General features: G+C 38.5%; 1 protein-coding gene across 1 annotated transcript in view; it reads left to right on the top strand.

Annotated features, from left to right (window-relative positions):
- The window catches only part of abcc8 (ATP-binding cassette, sub-family C (CFTR/MRP), member 8), an 81113-nt gene that overhangs the window by 19931 nt on the left and 42714 nt on the right, over positions 1-18468 (top strand). The window contains exons 6-8 of the mRNA XM_062990986.1: positions 2361-2549; positions 11265-11429; positions 12122-12277. Coding sequence (XP_062847056.1) covers positions 2361-2549; positions 11265-11429; positions 12122-12277 — 510 coding nt within the window. The remainder of the gene's footprint in view (positions 1-2360; positions 2550-11264; positions 11430-12121; positions 12278-18468) is intronic.

Below are 18468 nucleotides of genomic sequence, written 5' to 3'. Positions count from 1 at the left end.
AGTGTATGTGTCGGTGTGTTTTGGAGTGTCAACCCACGCTCAAGCTTCCTTCCAAGGATAAAGGATGTTCCTCATTCACTGTGAATGCAGTGACATCTTGACCTTTGATGGGGTGAAAGCACTTTGTCACTCAGAGTTTATGGGAATGTGGTCTGTGTGTATATGTATGTTTATGTGAGTGAGTGAACTACAGGTAGGCTGAGGCTGTCGACGTGCAGTGGGAAGAAGATGTGATGGCAGTCACATAATAAACAGTTCATTTCCTCATTTAGACTCTACTGAAGATAATGAACTCATAGGGTCACAGATCACCACCATTAGCACCTCTGCTTGATTCTGACAGTCTGAATATGTGAACCAATTAATGCTAGAGATAATCAAGATAATGAGTCTCCATTTAAAAACTCAAGGATTTCTTTGAAATCATTTTACCAAATGACATCAGTGCTTATAAATTGGTTTCTACAACCCCTTAAAGTATAATTAAGAAAAATCTAATTATACAGTTTTCCACTTACCTTAAATGTAGTCAACTAGCCAAAGCATGTTTGATGTCAGACGTTTTATTTTTCACTGGAACCGCAAGGCTAATATAGATAGTCTGTTGTATAAAAATCATTAATATAAATCTTATACCTCATTTTACCTTATAAACATCAGGCATTCTGTCAGGCAACAGCTACTAATATCTGATTTAGCTTTTACTTACTGTTACAAATAGTCTTAATGTCTGATGAGGTTGAGGTGCAATGTTCTTTAAAGTTGTAATCCTGGAACTTTGTAGTGTCCGTGTAGTGTTGTGTGTCATATGAAAAGCAGCACTGACATGTTAATTCAAAGTAGATAAATCTTAAACGAAAGCACTGACATTGTAGACAAAACATTGAATTGTTTGGCTACAGTCGGAAGGTAGTAGCACAGTGGTTAAGGTAGTTGAGTAGATTTTGGTAGGTTACTAGTTCAAGCCCCACTACTGCCAGGTTGGATTATTTAGCTTAACCCTCAATTGCTTGTATTGTGTTCTGTAATAACTGTCAAAAGTCATTTTGCACAAAAAAGTTTCCACTACATTCCAGAAATGTTTCAAAATTGTGACCCATCTCTTGTTTAGAGAATTAAGTATTGCCTTACATTATTGAAGTAGAAAAGAAAATGATCTGATTTAACCATATCACAGTTTTCCAGTCATGTCACAACTGCTTAACCCATTGTAGCCAAGTTTCTGCAGGTGTTTATAAAAGTCTTTTCTGGGCAAATATAGCATGGAGTTATTTCCACAAAGCAGTATTGTATTTTCTTTTAGTAACTTTTGTACATTTACATTGTTTAGCAAAATGACAGTTGTGACTGAATATAATGCAAGCAATTGAGGTTTAAGTGCCTTGCTCAGGGGCTCAAAAATGACAATTTGGCATTGGTGGGGCTTGAACCAGCAACCTTGTATCACTAATCCAGTACCTTAATTACTGATGATCTTGGTGCATGTTTAGTAATCCTGGTACACAATCCCACAATGCTGAATCAGTTTATATGGACACAAAGTTTGGTGTGGAGATATGTTTCTTTGCTCATCCAAGAGACTTTATTGGTCTTCTTAATTAGTGAGCTACAATTTATTATTTAATGTATTATTGTTTACCAACATTTCAAAGTGTCTATTGTGACAAAATGGCAAATTTTATTACTTTGTGTAATAAGTGTTAAGGTACTGGACTAGTAAACAGAAGGTTGCCGGTTCAAGCCCCGCCACCACCAAGTTGCCACTGTTGGGTCCCTGAGCAAGGCCCTTAACCCTCAATTGCTCATCGTGTTCTGGTCATTGTGTAAGTCACTTTGGATAAAAGCATCTGCTAAATGCTGAAAATGTAAATATAAAAACAGCCTTTTGCCACTCTATGGCACTTTTTATATTCCGTTTTACACAATGCTATCTGTCAAGGTTTCTCTTCATATTTTTAGCCCAGATCTTAAAGTCTGAACAACAGCTGATGAATTGGTTTACTCTACATTTTCCCAGTGCCCAAACTATTGAAACTAAACAAAAGTGTGCTTATACTGTATTGGTGAATGTGGCTAATTATTTATTCATGGAGCTTTAAAGTCTTGTGGTTTTGGAATGAATTGTCCAACTAGCTTATGTTTAGAAACCCAACTACTGTTGGACATTTATCTAAAGTATTTACATACATTTAGGTTTCAGTTCATTTTGTTCTGGTATTAATTCCCAGAAAATGCTTTTTAACCCATACTTTAACATTTTTGATCTTATTTGGTGGTGCAGTCTGTATTTCTGCAGTAAAAACTACTGGGACTCATTATTTCCTCACTCACGTATTTTGTTCTTTTTCTCTCTCTGAAAGAGGCCTAATGGTCTGCAGCCTCAGGGACCTCAGTGGATTTGGAGGGCTCTGCGTAAGGCATTTGGAAAACCCTTAATCCTGAGCATCACCTTCCGGTTTCTTGCTGACCTGCTGGGTTTTGCTGGGCCGCTCTGCATATCAGGAATTGTTCACCACATCAGCAAAAAGAACCGAACCATTCAGCAACCAGTAAGGGCTGCTTACACTCTTTGCTTACTCTCTCTTTCTTGCTCTCGCTCTTGCTCTTTTTTTCTCTCACACACACACATTTTACTAGTGTCCTTGTCATTACGTGTAGCATGAGGCAGTACCTGCAGCCTACTGAGGTTGCACAGATAGTACAGCACCTCTTGGCTGACACATCAATATGTGGCATTGCAAGAAGGTTTGCTGACTTTTCCAGCACAATCTCAAGAGCAAAAAGGAGCTACTTGGCCACTGGACAGGCTGTAGAGGGGTATTAACCCTTCAGCAGGTCCAGTGAGAAAGAACAGGAGGAGCACTGCCTGAGCCCTACAAAATAATGTTCAGCAGGCACTGGTGTGCATGTTTCTTTTTTTATTTTATTTTATTATTATTATTATTTTTTAAATAATTTAGCGCGTCCAATTTCATCCCATCAATCATCCTCTCACTAATGCCGGTCCCTGCTCCTGGTCGGGGCTGACGAGGCCGTTCCACGCCTCCTCCGACACGTGCACAGCCAATCGACCGTCTTATCACCCACACTTGACGAGTGCAGCTTGGCAGAGCACCGTGCACGGAGGATCACACACTCCGCCGCACCCCCTCCCGTCTCCATGCAGGCGCCACCGACCAGCCAGCAGAGGGCGCAACCACCCCAGTCCTGAGAGAGTATCCCGTCCGGTCTCAAATCCCGCCCCCCCCACCTGAACAACAGGCCAATCGTTGTTCATATAGCCGCCCAGCCTCGACCGGTGAAGGCAGAGCTGGATTCGAAACGACGCACCTTTGAAATCCAGCTCTGGTTGCAGCGCGTGTCTTTTTTTACCGCTGTGCCACCTGAGCGGCTGGTGTGCATGTTTCTAACCAAACTGTTAAAAACAACGTTCATGAGGGTGGCATGAAAGCCTGACACCCTCTGGTGGGAGGTTCACACTGAGAACACGTGAAAGAGTCATGAGACCCCATGGCAAACGTTATGCTGCCTGCAGGACCATATGGCATGACTGGTTTGGTGATGGGTCAGTGCAGGCATATCTTTGAAGGGTTGTGCAACGGAATTGAACACTTCAAGAAACCAATGTGAAATATATCCAAAAAATCCTCTATTTAACCTCACGTGTTCTTCAACCAACAAATACAAAAAGACAACAAATCAGCATTAGTGTAGTAGTCAGTTAATCAAGAAACATAAAAATCTGTTCATATTGTGTCTATGCATGTAAACATGGACTAATACACATACATCATTGTTTTCTTCTCAACCCTTTTCCCACCTTGATAATGTATTATTGCAGCGCTACTGACCAATTCTTGCTAATCTATTCTTATTCTTTTACTGATTTTCTTAGTGTTGACCTTAGAACAAGGTCAACTAACCCCTTTATTTGAGAGTGTTTGGAGAGAGCAGTTGATTTGATTGCTGTCATCATAGAAAATGCTTAAATTCAGCCTTGTAAATCAGTGTGGTTGTGCATGTAGCATTTCATTGGGATTAACTGGCAAGATGTTCTCATTAATTATTGATAAACATGAATAGATGAATAGATTTATGTGTTCAGTCTAATATTACAATACCTTTACCGAATAATTCATCTCTGTTAAGGTCACAGCAAAGCTTCTCTGTCCTGCATATGTGGTATGAATTGTATGGAAAACTGAGAGGGTCTTGGATATTACATGAATACCACAACCCCAAATCAGAGTTTGGACAGTATGGAAATGCAAATAAAATACAAAAATGCAGTGTTCATTACATTTACTTTGACTTTTATTTGATTGCAGACAGTCTGAACCCAAGATATTTCATGTTTTGTCTGCTCAACATATTCCAAAAAAGTTGGGACAGATGCAATTTAGGGCTAGTAATGAGCTAAATAATGATGTAAAAAACTAAATAATGATGTGATTTCAAACAGGTGATGTCGACAGGTGATTGTAATCATGGTTTGGTACAAAAGCAGCATCCAGGAAAGGCTGAGTCTTTGATGAGCAAAGATGATCAGAGGATCTCCAATTTATCAGCAAATGCTGAGAAAATTATTGAAATGTTTAAAAAAGATTGTAAGGGATTTGCATATTTCTCCCTCTACAGTGCATAATATCATTAAACGAATTAAGTTATAAGTGGTAATATAATAAGTGGTGATAATTTCAGTGCTGCGGCCAAGGGTGCAAGCTTAAGCTGATGCCTGTGATCTTCGATCCCTCAGACGGCACTGCATCAAGAACTGCCACTCAACAATAACTGATATAACCACATGGGCAAGGGATTACTTTGGCAAACCTTTATCAAGCACTACAGTACGGAGTTACATGCACAAATGCCACTTAAAACTTTACTGTGCAATAAAGAAGCCTTATGTTAACCATGTGTTAACCATGTCCAGAAGGGGCGTTGACTTCTCTGGGCTCTGAGGCATCTAGGATGGACCATCACACAGTGGAAACGTGTATTGTGGTCAGATAATTCAGCATTCCAGGTCTTTTTTGGAAAAAATGGACACCGTGTGCTCAAAAAGGACCATCCAGACTGTTATCAGCCAAAAGCCAGGGTCTGTCATGGTATGGGGTTGTGTCAGTGCCCTTGGCAAAGGTCACTTACTCTAATGTGATGGTAGCATTAATGCAGAAAAGTACATTGGCAACATACGCTGCCTTCAAGACGTCATCTATTCCAGGGACATCCATGCATTTTTCAACAAGACAATGCAAAACCACATGCTGCACACATTACAAAGGCATGACTGAGGAAGAAGAGGGTATGGGTACTGGAGTCCTGCCTGCAGTCCTGACCTGTCCCCAATAGAGAATGTGTGGAGAATTTTGAAACGAAAAATGCAACATTGACGACCTCGTACTGTTGCACATCTTAAGACGTGTTTGCAAGAAGAATGGGACAAAATAAAAGCTGAAACACTAAATCACTGAATCAAATCTTCTCGGTGCCAAAATGTCTTTTGTGTAAAAAAGTGTGGTAAAAAGGAATGGCAACATTACAAAGTGGTAAATGCTTTACCGTCCCAATCTTTTTTGGAATGTTTTGCAAACCTGAAATGCAGGAATGGATGTTTATTAATAAATGAAATGAAGTTGGCAGACAAAACATTAAATATATCAGGTTCATCCTGTCTGCAATGAAATAAAAATCAAAGTAAATGTAAAAGTAAATTATTTGCATTTTCCATGTTGTCCCAACTTTACAACTTTTTGGGGGGGGGTTGTAATTGTTCATTTGTGTTCACCCATTAAATGACCACGATTCAAACAAATGCTTTGGTTTATTACTATAATAACCATTACCAAAACGGTTCATTTAAAACTATTAGAGCAATTGCAGCATGTGGGGAAATAGCATCAGGAAGAGATAGATTTAGTTATTTACAGCTCGGGTTTGTCTTCCTATTACCAGTACTGTGTCCTTACTCTTTAACCTCTGTCAAAATGAGCTCTCCTGCACTTCTTCACTTGCTTTATTTGATTGATTATTGCTACAGGCTTTGTGTCTTATTCTAATTTAATCCTCCCATCGCTGTCTGCATTCACTATTTGAAGTAAGAAAAAAATCTACACCTAAGTCAATTTGTTTAGATTGAGGAAAAAACACCCTGGAGCCTATAATTCTCTGAGGGAGCCATTTTCAGGTCAATAGTCTATTTTTTCCAGGGTTAATGAAATTGCAGGGTTGCTTCTGGTAAGGTGTATTTTACTTTCCTTACATAAATATTTTACAAATAAATGTTCTGACAAATGTATTTGGAGAATTAGATTAGAGTATGCTCATTAGATCACAATCATTTAATTCTGGCGATGTTCTTTTCTTTTTTTATGTCTAATTGCTTTAAACCATAGGCTATTGAATTAATTAGCTCTTTTCATTGACGATGCTTTTCTGTCTCTGTGTTTGATGTGTTGGGCCAAATAAAGGGCTGATGTCAGAGGCCGAAAATTGAGTGACACAGTCCTAAGTGTAGTGTTTGGAAAGTCATGTATAATGACATTTACAAATGGCTTTAATCCACAGATGCATTTGTATGCATATGTTTGGATTGGGAATCCATTTCATTAGATTTTTTTATTCAGTTAACAAGTTTGTCATTCACAATGCATAACATTCATTCACCTAGTCACTTACACCTAAGGGTGATTTAGAGTACACAGTCCATGTTCTGCATGCTCTGGGGGCAATGTATTTAAACCAGAGGTGGGCAATTAAATTTTCGGGGACTGTTGTGGAGGGCCGGACCAATAGGGGGAACTCTAATATTAATTGTATCTCTTTATAAAAAGCAGTAAATTTTGCAGTTCTGATAAGCTGTTACTGGTAACAGTAGATATTGCAGTCAGGCAACGAAAATGAGAAGCAGTAAAAACATCAACATTATTTCACTATTTAATAAAATTTTACGAAAACAGGTGCTATTGCTATTTAGTTTGGAGTCTTATTACCTAATTTGCTGTTTTTCAGTCATTTGTTCTTGTTGGATATTCTTTTTAGATATCACAAAGCTGGTCTTAACTGCTCCAGTCATGGATGTGTAAAACTTGGTACCATAGTGCTTTTGCAGTTTATGCCAAGTTCACACTACATGACTTTCCAAGTCGTCAGGTCACTGTACAGTTCACACTACACAACTGGATCTCTTGTAATCAGGAGTCTTTCAAGTTGTTGTGGCCTTCACACTATACGACTGATTGGTCTATCACCAACTGGAATCACAGGCGAGCTTCTCTGGTCTCCCAAACTACGTTTTGTCACGAAAACAAATGCGAGAAGTGAAGAGGAGTTTAATGATACCACGTCCAAAAATGCACGTCAACAAGTAGCGAGCGATCAAATTTGTTTGTGCGCTGATGTGCAGCGTAAAAGCAAAGAGTAAAATAAATGAATTAGAGTGGATTTGGCAACGCGACCAGCAGGGATTGTTTTGTTCTGTAGTAAGTATTTTTTTGTAATGCAGTGTTGGTATTATGATTTGGCGTAGATGATAAGTTTACAAATATTGTAAAGCTTGTGTGTGTGCCGATTTATTCTGATAAAAAATATATTATCCCCCTTACCACACTCATTGCCAGTCGCAACCGACTGATCCAGATATTCAACATGCCAGATATCTCTCCTCAGTCACCGAGCGCTCGGCGAGTGGTCGGTGAGCCGCTTGGATCTAGTTGTTGAACAGTTCACACATAGCGATTGAGAGCCGAGTTTAGATCGCCGAGCGAACGCCAAGTTGCTCCCGAGCTGCCACATCTAGCGGCGACCAGTCGGCGAGCAAAAATCAGGGCAAAAATCGTGTAGTGTGAACTAGGCATTAGCTAACAAAGCTTCCCCATCATCCAAGTTCTTGTATTTCTCTGTTTAGTATCGTAATGGTGATTTGAATAATGATTCTTAAACAGCTTTACAACTGATTTTAGTAGATAAATACTTAAAAGTTCATGTCTTGTTAAAACTCTAGCGTCTCTATCGATCGCACCCAGTTCTGTTCACCAACATTTTACAGTGAAGCTGGATACACTTATACACTCGTAAATTGAAACTTACATAAATTTTTAAAAATAGCGGTCCTGTCAAAATAAAGCAATCCTGTCAAAATAAAACAATTGTAGTGTAATGCACATTTATTTACGTCTGATTTTTAATTGCCACTGACCTCATGCAGGCCAGTTGGGGACAGCCAAAGGCTGGATGTGGCCTGCGAGTCATACAATGCCCAGGTGTGGTTTAAACTGTAGTACCTGATAAAAACCCAACCCAAACAATATGTCAAGCTCCTTAAAGACAGTGACTGGCAAGGATTGAGCTCCCAAGAACGCCAACACTGTGCATCACCCACCTACTAGCTGCACCAACATGTCACAAAATTCCAAATGCTTCATTTCAAAACATAACATGGGCTGAATACAAATATGTTTTTTTTTGTATTTTAAATATATATATGTATATATACAGTGGGGGAAATAAGTATTTGATCCCCTGCTGATTTTGTAAGTTTACCCCCTTACAAAGACTTGAACAGTCTATAATTTTTATGGAAGGTTTATTTTAACAGAGAGAGACAGAATATCAACAAAAAAATCCAGAAAAAAAACATTAAATAAAAGTTTAATTAATTTGTATTTAATTAAGGGAAATAAGTATTTGATCCCCTACCAACCAGCAAGAATTCTGACCCCCACAGACCGGTTATGTGCCCATGAGGCACACAAATTAGTCCTGTCCCTGTATAAAAGACTCCTGTCACAGAATCAGTTTCTTCCGTTCAAATCTCTCGACCACCATGGGCAAGACCAAAGAGCTATCAAAGGACGTCAGGGACAAGATTGTAGACCTGCACAAGACTGGAATGGGCTACAAGACCATCAGCAAGAAGCTTGGTGAGAAAGAGACCACTGTTGGTGCGATAATTTGAAAATGGAAGAAATACAAGATCACAGTCAATCACCCTCACTCTGGAGCTCCATGCAAGATCTCACCTGGTGGGGTAAGAATGATTCTGAGAAAGGTGAGGTCAGTCCAGAATTACACGGGAGGAGCTTGTCAATGATCTCAAGGGAGCTGGGAGCAGAGAAATGCTGGATATGACCCCAAGAACACCATCCCCACTGGGCATTTCTCTGCCTCCAAGCACGGCGAGTGGAGTTGATGCCAAAGAGCTCAATTTTGGTCTCATCTGACCATATCACATTCTCCCAAGCTTTCTCTGAATCATTCAGGTGTTCATTGGCACTTCAGACGGGCCTGTACATGAGCCTTCTTGAGCAAAGGGACTTTGCGGGCACTGCAGGATCAATCCATTACGGCGAAGTGTGTTACTAATGGTTTTCTTGGTGACTGTGCTCCCAGCTTCCTTGAGATCATTGACAAGCTCCTCCCATGTAATTCTGGACTGACCTCACCTTTCTCAGAATCATTCTTACCCCACCAGGTGAGATGAGATCTTGCATGGAGCTCCAGAGTGAGGGTGATTGACTGTGATCTTGTATTTCTTCCATTTTCAAATTATCGCACCAACAGTGGTCTCTTTCTCACCAAGCTTCTTGCTGATGGTCTTGTAGCCCATTCCAGCCTTGTGCAGGTCTACAATATTGTCCCTGACGTCCTTTGATAGCTCTTTGGTCTTGCCCATGGTGGTCGAGAGATTTGAACGGAAGAAACTGATTCTGTGACAGGAGTCTTTTATACAGGAACAGGACTAATTTGTGTGCCTCATGGGCACATAACCGGTCTGTGGGGGTCAGAATTCTTGCTGGTTGGTAGGGGATCAAATACTTATTTCCCTTAATTAAATACAAATTAATTTATAACTTTTATTTAATGTTTTTTTTCTGGATTTTTTTGTTGATATTCTGTCTCTCTCTGTTAAAATAAACCTTCCATAAAAATTATAGACTGTTCAAGTCTTTGTAAGGGGGTAAACTTACAAAATCAGCAGGGGATCAAATACTTATTTCCCCCACTGTATATATATATATATATATTAGGGCTGTCAAACGATTAAAATTTTTAATCGCGATTAATCTCAGAATTTCATATAGTTAATCGCGATTAATCACATTTAAAAAAATCTGTGTAAATGTTATAGAAAACAAGGATTTTTAAGTGAAATGTTACAATTAAAATGGTGTTTTTCATTTTATGCTAAATGTACTAATGTTAAAAACTGCTGGGACAAGAGAAAACTGTAAGGGAGTTTTATTCACTCACATACTAGGCAGTAATACTATCCAATGGTTTGATGGACGTTTCTACACGAAGTGAGTGTGTTTTGACCCTTTGGGGCTTCCATAGCTCATGAACTAACGTGCTTGACTCAGCTGTCCGGTATTCTTTACCGTAACAGAATAAGTTAATAAAGTCTTCTGCTCCCGACAACTTGTGAATATAGCGTGTATTTATTTCTTTATTATGCAAGTGCAGATGCTACGACGCTCTTTTGCATTTTGTTAACAAACCGCAAATGAAAAACGGTGACATGTCCGACATTAAAACGTTTGTTCTACCAGTCAAGTCTCAACATGAACTAGAATTTGCGTTAATGGCACTATTTATCTTAATCGCGTTAAATTGAGATTGCGTTAATGCGTTATTATCGCGTTAACTTCGACAGCCCTAATATATATATATACTGTATATATATATATATATATATATATATATATATATATATATATATATATATATATATATATATATATATATATAATGACATACGTTTGAATTCACCCCAAGTCCAGCTACAGATTTGCAATTATAATGTCCAGCATTGGGGTATTGCATATCGTCTATCCACGTGCCTTCTGCTTTGGGGCATTATGTAAATTTCAAGTTCTCAAGCTTACATAATATATTTTTGGTGGAAATGCGCATAAACAGACCCTCCATCAGCCATTACAAGCAGATAATCAATTCTCAGAGATAAATTTAGTACATTTAGTACATTTCACATATTGCTTTGGTTAATGTAGAACAGCTTCCGTTCCTTGAACCACATGTAAATTTACATCTTGATTTGCCTAATTCAATTTAGCTTTAAGCTAAATAAATGACACATGAGAGCAGTCAAGAGGCTCTTGATGCTAAATGAGTGTTTGTGTGTAATTGTCTGCACTTCTTACTGCAGACATGATGACCTTGAAATGTATAAAGGATCAGATCAGAACTGCAAGTTCCCTGATGCTGTGCTTACATCAGGGTACATTTATCTCCTTCTGTTTCAGGTCCAGTTTTTGGGGATCTATTTTATCTCCTCACAGGAGTTTCTGGCTAATGCATATGTTCTTGCTGTGTTGCTCTTCTTCGCATTGCTTCTGCAAAGAACATTTCTGCAGGCCTCCTACTACACTGCCATCCAGACTGGCATCAATCTGAGAGGAGCTATACAGGTATATACCATACAATTAGAAATTATTCAAATCTTGTGACTTTTTGCAGTCTTTATTATTTTGTGGATTTAATTAGCCTAGCATTTAGGGGACACAAACACCCTTAGTGCCAGTCCCAAGCTTCCCAAGCTTGGACAAATAAGAGGGTCATAATAACTGAGGGTCATAGTGACATAATGACTGTACCAAATCAAAGAAGCACTGTGGCTGTTTTTTTTTAAACAGTCATTTATATACAAAAGTCTTAGTAAATGTGAAGTGAGGTAAAGTTGTTATTCTATATAATTTTGAAATACAGTCATTTATGTAATTTATAGCATTTATGTTCATCCAAATTTACTGACAAAGCTAAAGTCTGGTAAACAAAACAATTTGTGTTGCTTGGTGGGTAGCACCTGTTTCCTCCCAAGATCCAAAGACTTGTGAGTTAGGTGAATTTGAGAATTCGTGACAGTTGACAGTTGACAGTGACATTGTGACAGTGTTTGACACTGAACCTGAACTGATGACTCACGTGTAACCTGTAATTACCTGTCCTGTCATGAATGTAACCAAAGTTCAAAACAAAATGCTAAAATCCTAATAAAAACAAACAAACCAAATCATGGTTAGGTGATGTTTTTATAAATTACAGATTGTAATTGCTGTTAATTTACTTTCTTTTTTGCCTGAATGTTTCTTGTTTTTGGCAGACAAAGATCTACAATAAGATCATGCGTCTAAGCACCTCCAACATGTCTATGGGGGAGATGACAATGGGTCAGATCTGCAACCTAGTAGCCATAGACACCAACCAGCTGATGTGGTTCTTCTTCCTTTGCCCCAACCTGTGGGCCATGCCAGTACAGGTAAGCATGTAGGTTCAAATGTAACGCCAACATAACTTTAACTTGCTGTTTGAGTAATGTTCACACTCCATTCTTTATTTCATGCATTGCATTTTTAATATCCTTTAAAAGCATAACTGTAAAATAGGAACACAGTTGGATAAAATATGTTTATGCAGGGCAGAAAATAGGATTGCAAAGTAGCGACCCAAATGTGTTACGCTTTGCTGATAGCACATTATTGCTCCCAAATATACACTGGTGTATTGCACTATTAGATTTCTGCTGAGTTTACAGACTAGCATTGGTATCCTCAGTGTTGGCTTAATTCCAGGTTGTAAATAGACGCAGCTGTGTGATGATGGTCAGGGAACATTTCTGTTTTAGTGGCTGCTCTTGTTGTTTTCACTTTAGTTTTTCTTTTTAATTTATTTAATAATTTTACTGTTTATGTTATTTTACATGTTTAACATGGTTAAAAGTAAGCTTGTTAAGCACATACTGTACATATACAGGGGTTGGACAAAATAACTGAAACACCTGTCATTTTAGTGTGGGAGGTTTCATGGCTAAATTGGACCAGTCTGGTGGCCAATCTTCATTAATTGCACATTGCACCAGTAAGAGCAGAGTGTGAAGGTTCAATTAGCAGGGTAAGAGCACAGTTTTGCTCAAAATATTGCAATGCACACAACATTATGGGTGACATACCAGAGTTCAAAAGAGGACAAATTGTTGGTGCACGTGTTGCTGGCGCATCTGTGACCAAGACAGCAAGTCTTTGTGATGTATCAAGAGCCACGGTATCCAGAGTAATGTCAGCATACCACCAAGAAGGACAAACCACATCCAACAGGATTAACTGTGGACGCAAGAGGAAGCTGTCTGAAAGGGATGTTCGGGTGCTAACCCGGATTGTATCCAAAAAACATAAAACCACGGCTGCCCAAATCACGGCAGAATTAAATGTGCACCTCAACTCTCCTGTTTCCACCAGAACTGTCCGTCAGGAGCTCCACAGGGTCAATATACACGGCCGGGCTGCTATAGCCAAACCTTTGGTCACTCGTGCCAATGCCAAACGTCGGTTTCAATGGTGCAAGGAGCGCAAATCTTGGGCTGTGGACAATGTGAAACATGTATTGTTCTCTGATGAGTCCACCTTTACTGTTTTCCCCACATCCGGGAGAGTTACGGTGTGGAGAAGCCCCAAAGAAGCGTACCACCCAGACTGTTGCATGCCCAGAGTGAAGCATGGGGTTGTTTCAGTGATGGTTTGGGCTGCCATATCATGGCATTCCCTTGGCCCAATACTTGTGCTAGATGCCAAGGACTGCCGAACCATTCTGGAGGACCATGTGCATCCAATGGCGGTGCCGTGTATCAGGATGACAATGCACCAATACACACAGCAAGACTGGTGAAAGATTGGTTTGATGAACATGAAAGTGAAGTTGAACATCTCCCATGGCCTGCACAGTCACCAGATCTAAATATTATTGAGCCACTTTGGGGTGTTTTGGAGAAGCGAGTCAGGAAACGTTTTCCTCCACCAGCATCACGTAGTGACCTGGCCACTATCCTGCAAGAAGAATGGCTTAAAATCCCTCTGACCACTGTGCAGGACTTGTATATGTCATTTCCAAGACAAATTGACGCTGTATTGGCCGCAAAAGGAGGCCCTACACCATACTAATAAATTATTGTGGTCTAAAACCAGGTGTTTCAGTTATTTTGTCCAACCCCTGTATATACAGTGAAACAGACTTGGTCTGTCTTTTAGTTTATAAAAGTCTTTAATCCTCAAGGTTTTTACTACATTTTGTAAAAATGATTGCAGGGATTTGCTAACAAGTATTTTAATTTCTATATGATATGCAACTTTGATACATTACTTAGTGGTTGCATTTGTGAGCTTGTGTGGTCTAAAGCTTTGTGGCTGAGCGGTTGCTATAGAAATGTCTCATTTACAATAACATCACAGTTTACCGGGCCAGGGCAGATATTTGACATAAATACATGCTCAAAGGTGCTATCTAATGATATTGACATCAGTAAAGTGACTTAACCCTTTAGTGCAGTATATTTGCATTTTAGTGCAGATCATAAAGCTTATTTGAGTTTTTTTTCTGCATGGTACACTATATGTACATATGTATGTGGGTGCTAGATTATGCTTGTTGAGGAGCGGCACAGTGGCTAAGTGGGTAGCACTGTCGCCTCACAGCAAGAAGGTCCTGGGTTTTATCCCCAGGTGGGGTGGTCCGGGTCCTTCCTGTGCGGAGTTTACTCCGTGTGCTCCAGTTTCCTCCCAAGATCCAAAGACATGCAAGTGAGGTAAATTGGAGATACTAAGTTGTCCAAGACTGTGTTCGATATAACCTTGTGAACTGATGAGAACCTTGTGTAATGAGTAACTACCATTCCTGACATGAATGTAACCAAAGTGTAAAACATGACGTTAAAATCCAAATAAACAGACAAACTATGCTTGTTGGTCTGGACATTCCATTCCAAAACCATGGACATGGAAGGCTTCTTAGAACATTTTGTGAGAGTTTGTGCCTATTAAGTCAATGGTGTTTCGACAAGATGACCTGGCTTGCAATTAATCAATTAGTTCAAAGGTGTTATCTCAAAGGTAAACAGTCGGATTAAGGTCAGGAATCTGTGTAGCGGTTCCTCCAAACCAAACGTGTCAAACTATGTCTTTATGGACCTCAGTTTGTGTAAAGTGACATAGTTATGCTGGAACAGAAAAGGCCTTTCTAAGTTTGTTTATTAGGATTTTAACATCATGTTTTACACTTTGGTTACATTCATGAGAGGAACGGTAGTTACTTATTACACAAGTTCACAGTTCATCAGTTCACAAGGTTATATCGAACACAGTCATGGACAATTTAGTGTCTCCAATTCACCTCACTTGCATGTCTTTGGACTGTGGGAGGAAACCTATTTACGCTATTTAGGCCTATTTACGCTAAAACATAGTGTTCGGATTTACTGATTCAGTGGATCAGTAAAATATGCAATAAGCAGGATTTGCACAAGCAGCCAATGCAGTCTAAATAACTACAGGTAATCAAAATTTTTGTTCTTGTTGATAATGAGATTAGTTTCATAAAACAATAAAAATTAACTCGATTGCAGGACACTTAAGGTAGAACAATAATTTGGTTAAGGAGCTACAAAAAGAAAAGGGAATGCAATAACTGAATTCATTAGTGAAACAAAAGAAAACCACATCATAAGCGGAGGCTCAAAGCAGTAAAAGAGTCAACATGCTTGTTGGAGCACCCCACTCCACACGGTTGCCAAGACAGACAGAAACGGAAAGACAGTGGCTCTTCAGCAGACTAATCAGTGATCATGCAGAAAGTAAAAACAAAGAGGAATGGAGAGTAGAAGAAAAAGAGGGAGCAAGATAACCATGTGCCAGCAACTCAAGCTCCCAAAAAAAGGAACAAAGACAGGGAACTCAGTAAAACCAGCAGCAGTCATACAAAAAAATACAAAAGGCTGCCACTCCATCGGCAGGGCGCCATTCCTCTTGTGATAGCCGCATTCAAGAAATGGCAGCACACCCCCACTGGAGTCCAGTGTGATTTTTTTCATGGCAGCTATATTGAAAAATGACAACAATAAGACAAAAAAGTACTACACATCAAAAGCAACTTTGCAGAATTCAGGACCAAAAAGCCCTGTTGAGCAAGCCGGGGGCAAGGAAAAACTCCCTTATAATTTCAAGGAAGAAAGCTTGAGAGGAACTCTCAGACTCTTACAGGGACCTCCATCCTCCTTGGGTGGCCTGGAGGATAATTTAAATGATTTAGAATTAGATTAAACAATCCATCTATGTACAATAAAATTATTTCTAATATAAGTTAAAACAAATAAAAAGCATAAAGAATTCAGAGTTCATTATCTTTCAGTTCAGTCTGTGGTAAAGACTAAAAGTGGGTTTTGGACACAGCAGTCACAGCAGATTCCCATCATATCCAGCAGGAGCTGGTGTTGTTAGCATGGCAGCCTCAAACTTGCAGGCTTTAGTCTGAGGTCGATAAAAGGTTCATGTCGCTTCAGGGTAAAAAACAGAAGATGTAGTTAAAATGTGACATAAACAACATTATTAGTAAGAAAATGTCAGCTGTGCAGAGAACAGCATAAGAGACCATAACACCAGTTTAAAAACTTGGGTTTACAGTTTAAAACCTTTGGTTTATAGCCCAAAGGAAATTATTCATTCATTCACTCATTTATTTATGTATTTAGTTATTTATTTATTTAGTAAATAATGACACCTACCACTCCACCTGTAGCTTCTGATAATAATTCTAAAACAAGAATTTAAAAAAAATAATAATACATACTCTTGAAAAGAGAATAAAGAAATAAAGCTTATTACTCCTATTAGGGCAAAACTAAGTAAAAATGTCCTTGCATTAAGGTTCCTCCTGACACATAATGATCAATCTCTGTAGTGGCACTTAATGAACATCTGGCAGCCTGATGATGCATTTTAAGCAACACACCATATGGTTGCTTAAAACTGGGTCCACAGGATAGGACCATTTTATGTAGCACTCATTTCAGGCTTTAATGTAAATGGCTCTCTTGGATGTGTCACAGTTGCTCAGTAACATGCAGTTTATTGCCACACTCTCAAATTTCTCTTACCAATCTAATGCAATATCTTCTAATGTGGGTTCTTTTTCTCCTTAATAAGGTTCTTTAACATGGAGAGTTGATGATTTACTTTTATTCTGACCATGTAAAGTTCAGGTTATTAGGTATTTAAATACATTGCATCATAAGATAAAAATAAATTCTGTTTTAGGCTTTTTGTGCCACCCCATAACAAATGATCTGATCATGATGTGTAACATAAACTCTGAGTAAATATTACAAAAGGTCCAGTGCCCCTTCAAGGCAGATTGACGGTGTCCTATTACATTGTTTTCCCTCATTTATTGAACATTTTCCAGTTTAACCGAGTCATGTCAATCATACCCAAAATAACTACAGATATACAGTATATATATTCATCGTGACCATTAAGTAGGGGATTCATTAAATAAACATATTATTAAATGTTTTCTTTGTTTCATTACCATGTTTCTTGTTGTAGAGTTAGTGCATAATGTATTACCATATCTGGATCCAGAAGCTGCTATTTTAAGATATTAAAAGTAAAATGTACAAAGTATTGCAAAGAGGACATCACACTGCACATTAAGAACAGCAGAAACTATAAGCTTAAATAAACACACAAAGTGGGAACACCTCTAACCTTTTTTTACATTAATAAGCATATTTATCTAATAAACTATCTCCTATTATTCATGAGTGGAATCTAAGTGTCAGATTTTCTTGATTTTTATATTTTCTGCAATATTTTATAGTGACCAAACATGCCAAAATGTACCGCAATTAGCATGTTCAATAAGTACTTGCTTATCTCATTATCTTCTAAAACATTAACTATTGAATGTATTAAGCTCAGTTATATTGAAAATATACAATTATTAAATGTTGTAACTCCTTAATATTTACACCTTCAAAGTTATATTTTGAGAAGTGCTTGGTAAGCTCTTGGTGTTTAAATGAAAATTTGGGACTTTTTAGTGCTATGCTAACAAATTTGACTTAGAGAAAAAAATATTTAATCCAATTAAAATCATCCATATATATATACATACATACACACAACTGCAAGCTTTATTTATAGCTCCAGCGGGGGCGGACTGGCAGCAGAAGGTTTACTATGTAAAAGGAAAGTGTAATTACTGTGTAAAGGGAAAGTCTGCAAATCAATATCTGTCACATATTGCATATCACATGCTTCCACAGCACCACAGCAACCTACTGCATATTAGATGCTTCCCTTTGGTAATAAAAGAAGTAGGTTTTAACAAGCTAATGTGTCTCTGTCACTGTGGGTTTTGTTAACATCCAGAAAAAAAAGCATAGAAGTGTATGTATTTTATTACACAATATTGTGCCTGTGTTACACCCTGACAGCCATTATATCACAAGAACAATATACAATATATAGTACCTGTGTGCAGTTGTTTGCTCTGCAGTGTTTTTTTAATAGATATGACACAGTAGTAAATTTTTTCTACAACACATCAAGTTGGGGAAACTCCTGTGAAGCAAAAATCCCTAACATAACCATAGAACTCCAACCTATCTTGCCATGTATGTAA

Source organism: Trichomycterus rosablanca, chromosome 1 (assembly GCF_030014385.1).
Source record: "Trichomycterus rosablanca isolate fTriRos1 chromosome 1, fTriRos1.hap1, whole genome shotgun sequence".
Taxonomy (NCBI): domain Eukaryota; kingdom Metazoa; phylum Chordata; class Actinopteri; order Siluriformes; family Trichomycteridae; genus Trichomycterus; species Trichomycterus rosablanca.
The sequence above is the reverse complement of the archived record's forward strand: the minus strand, read 5'-3'. Positions and strand labels throughout refer to the sequence as shown.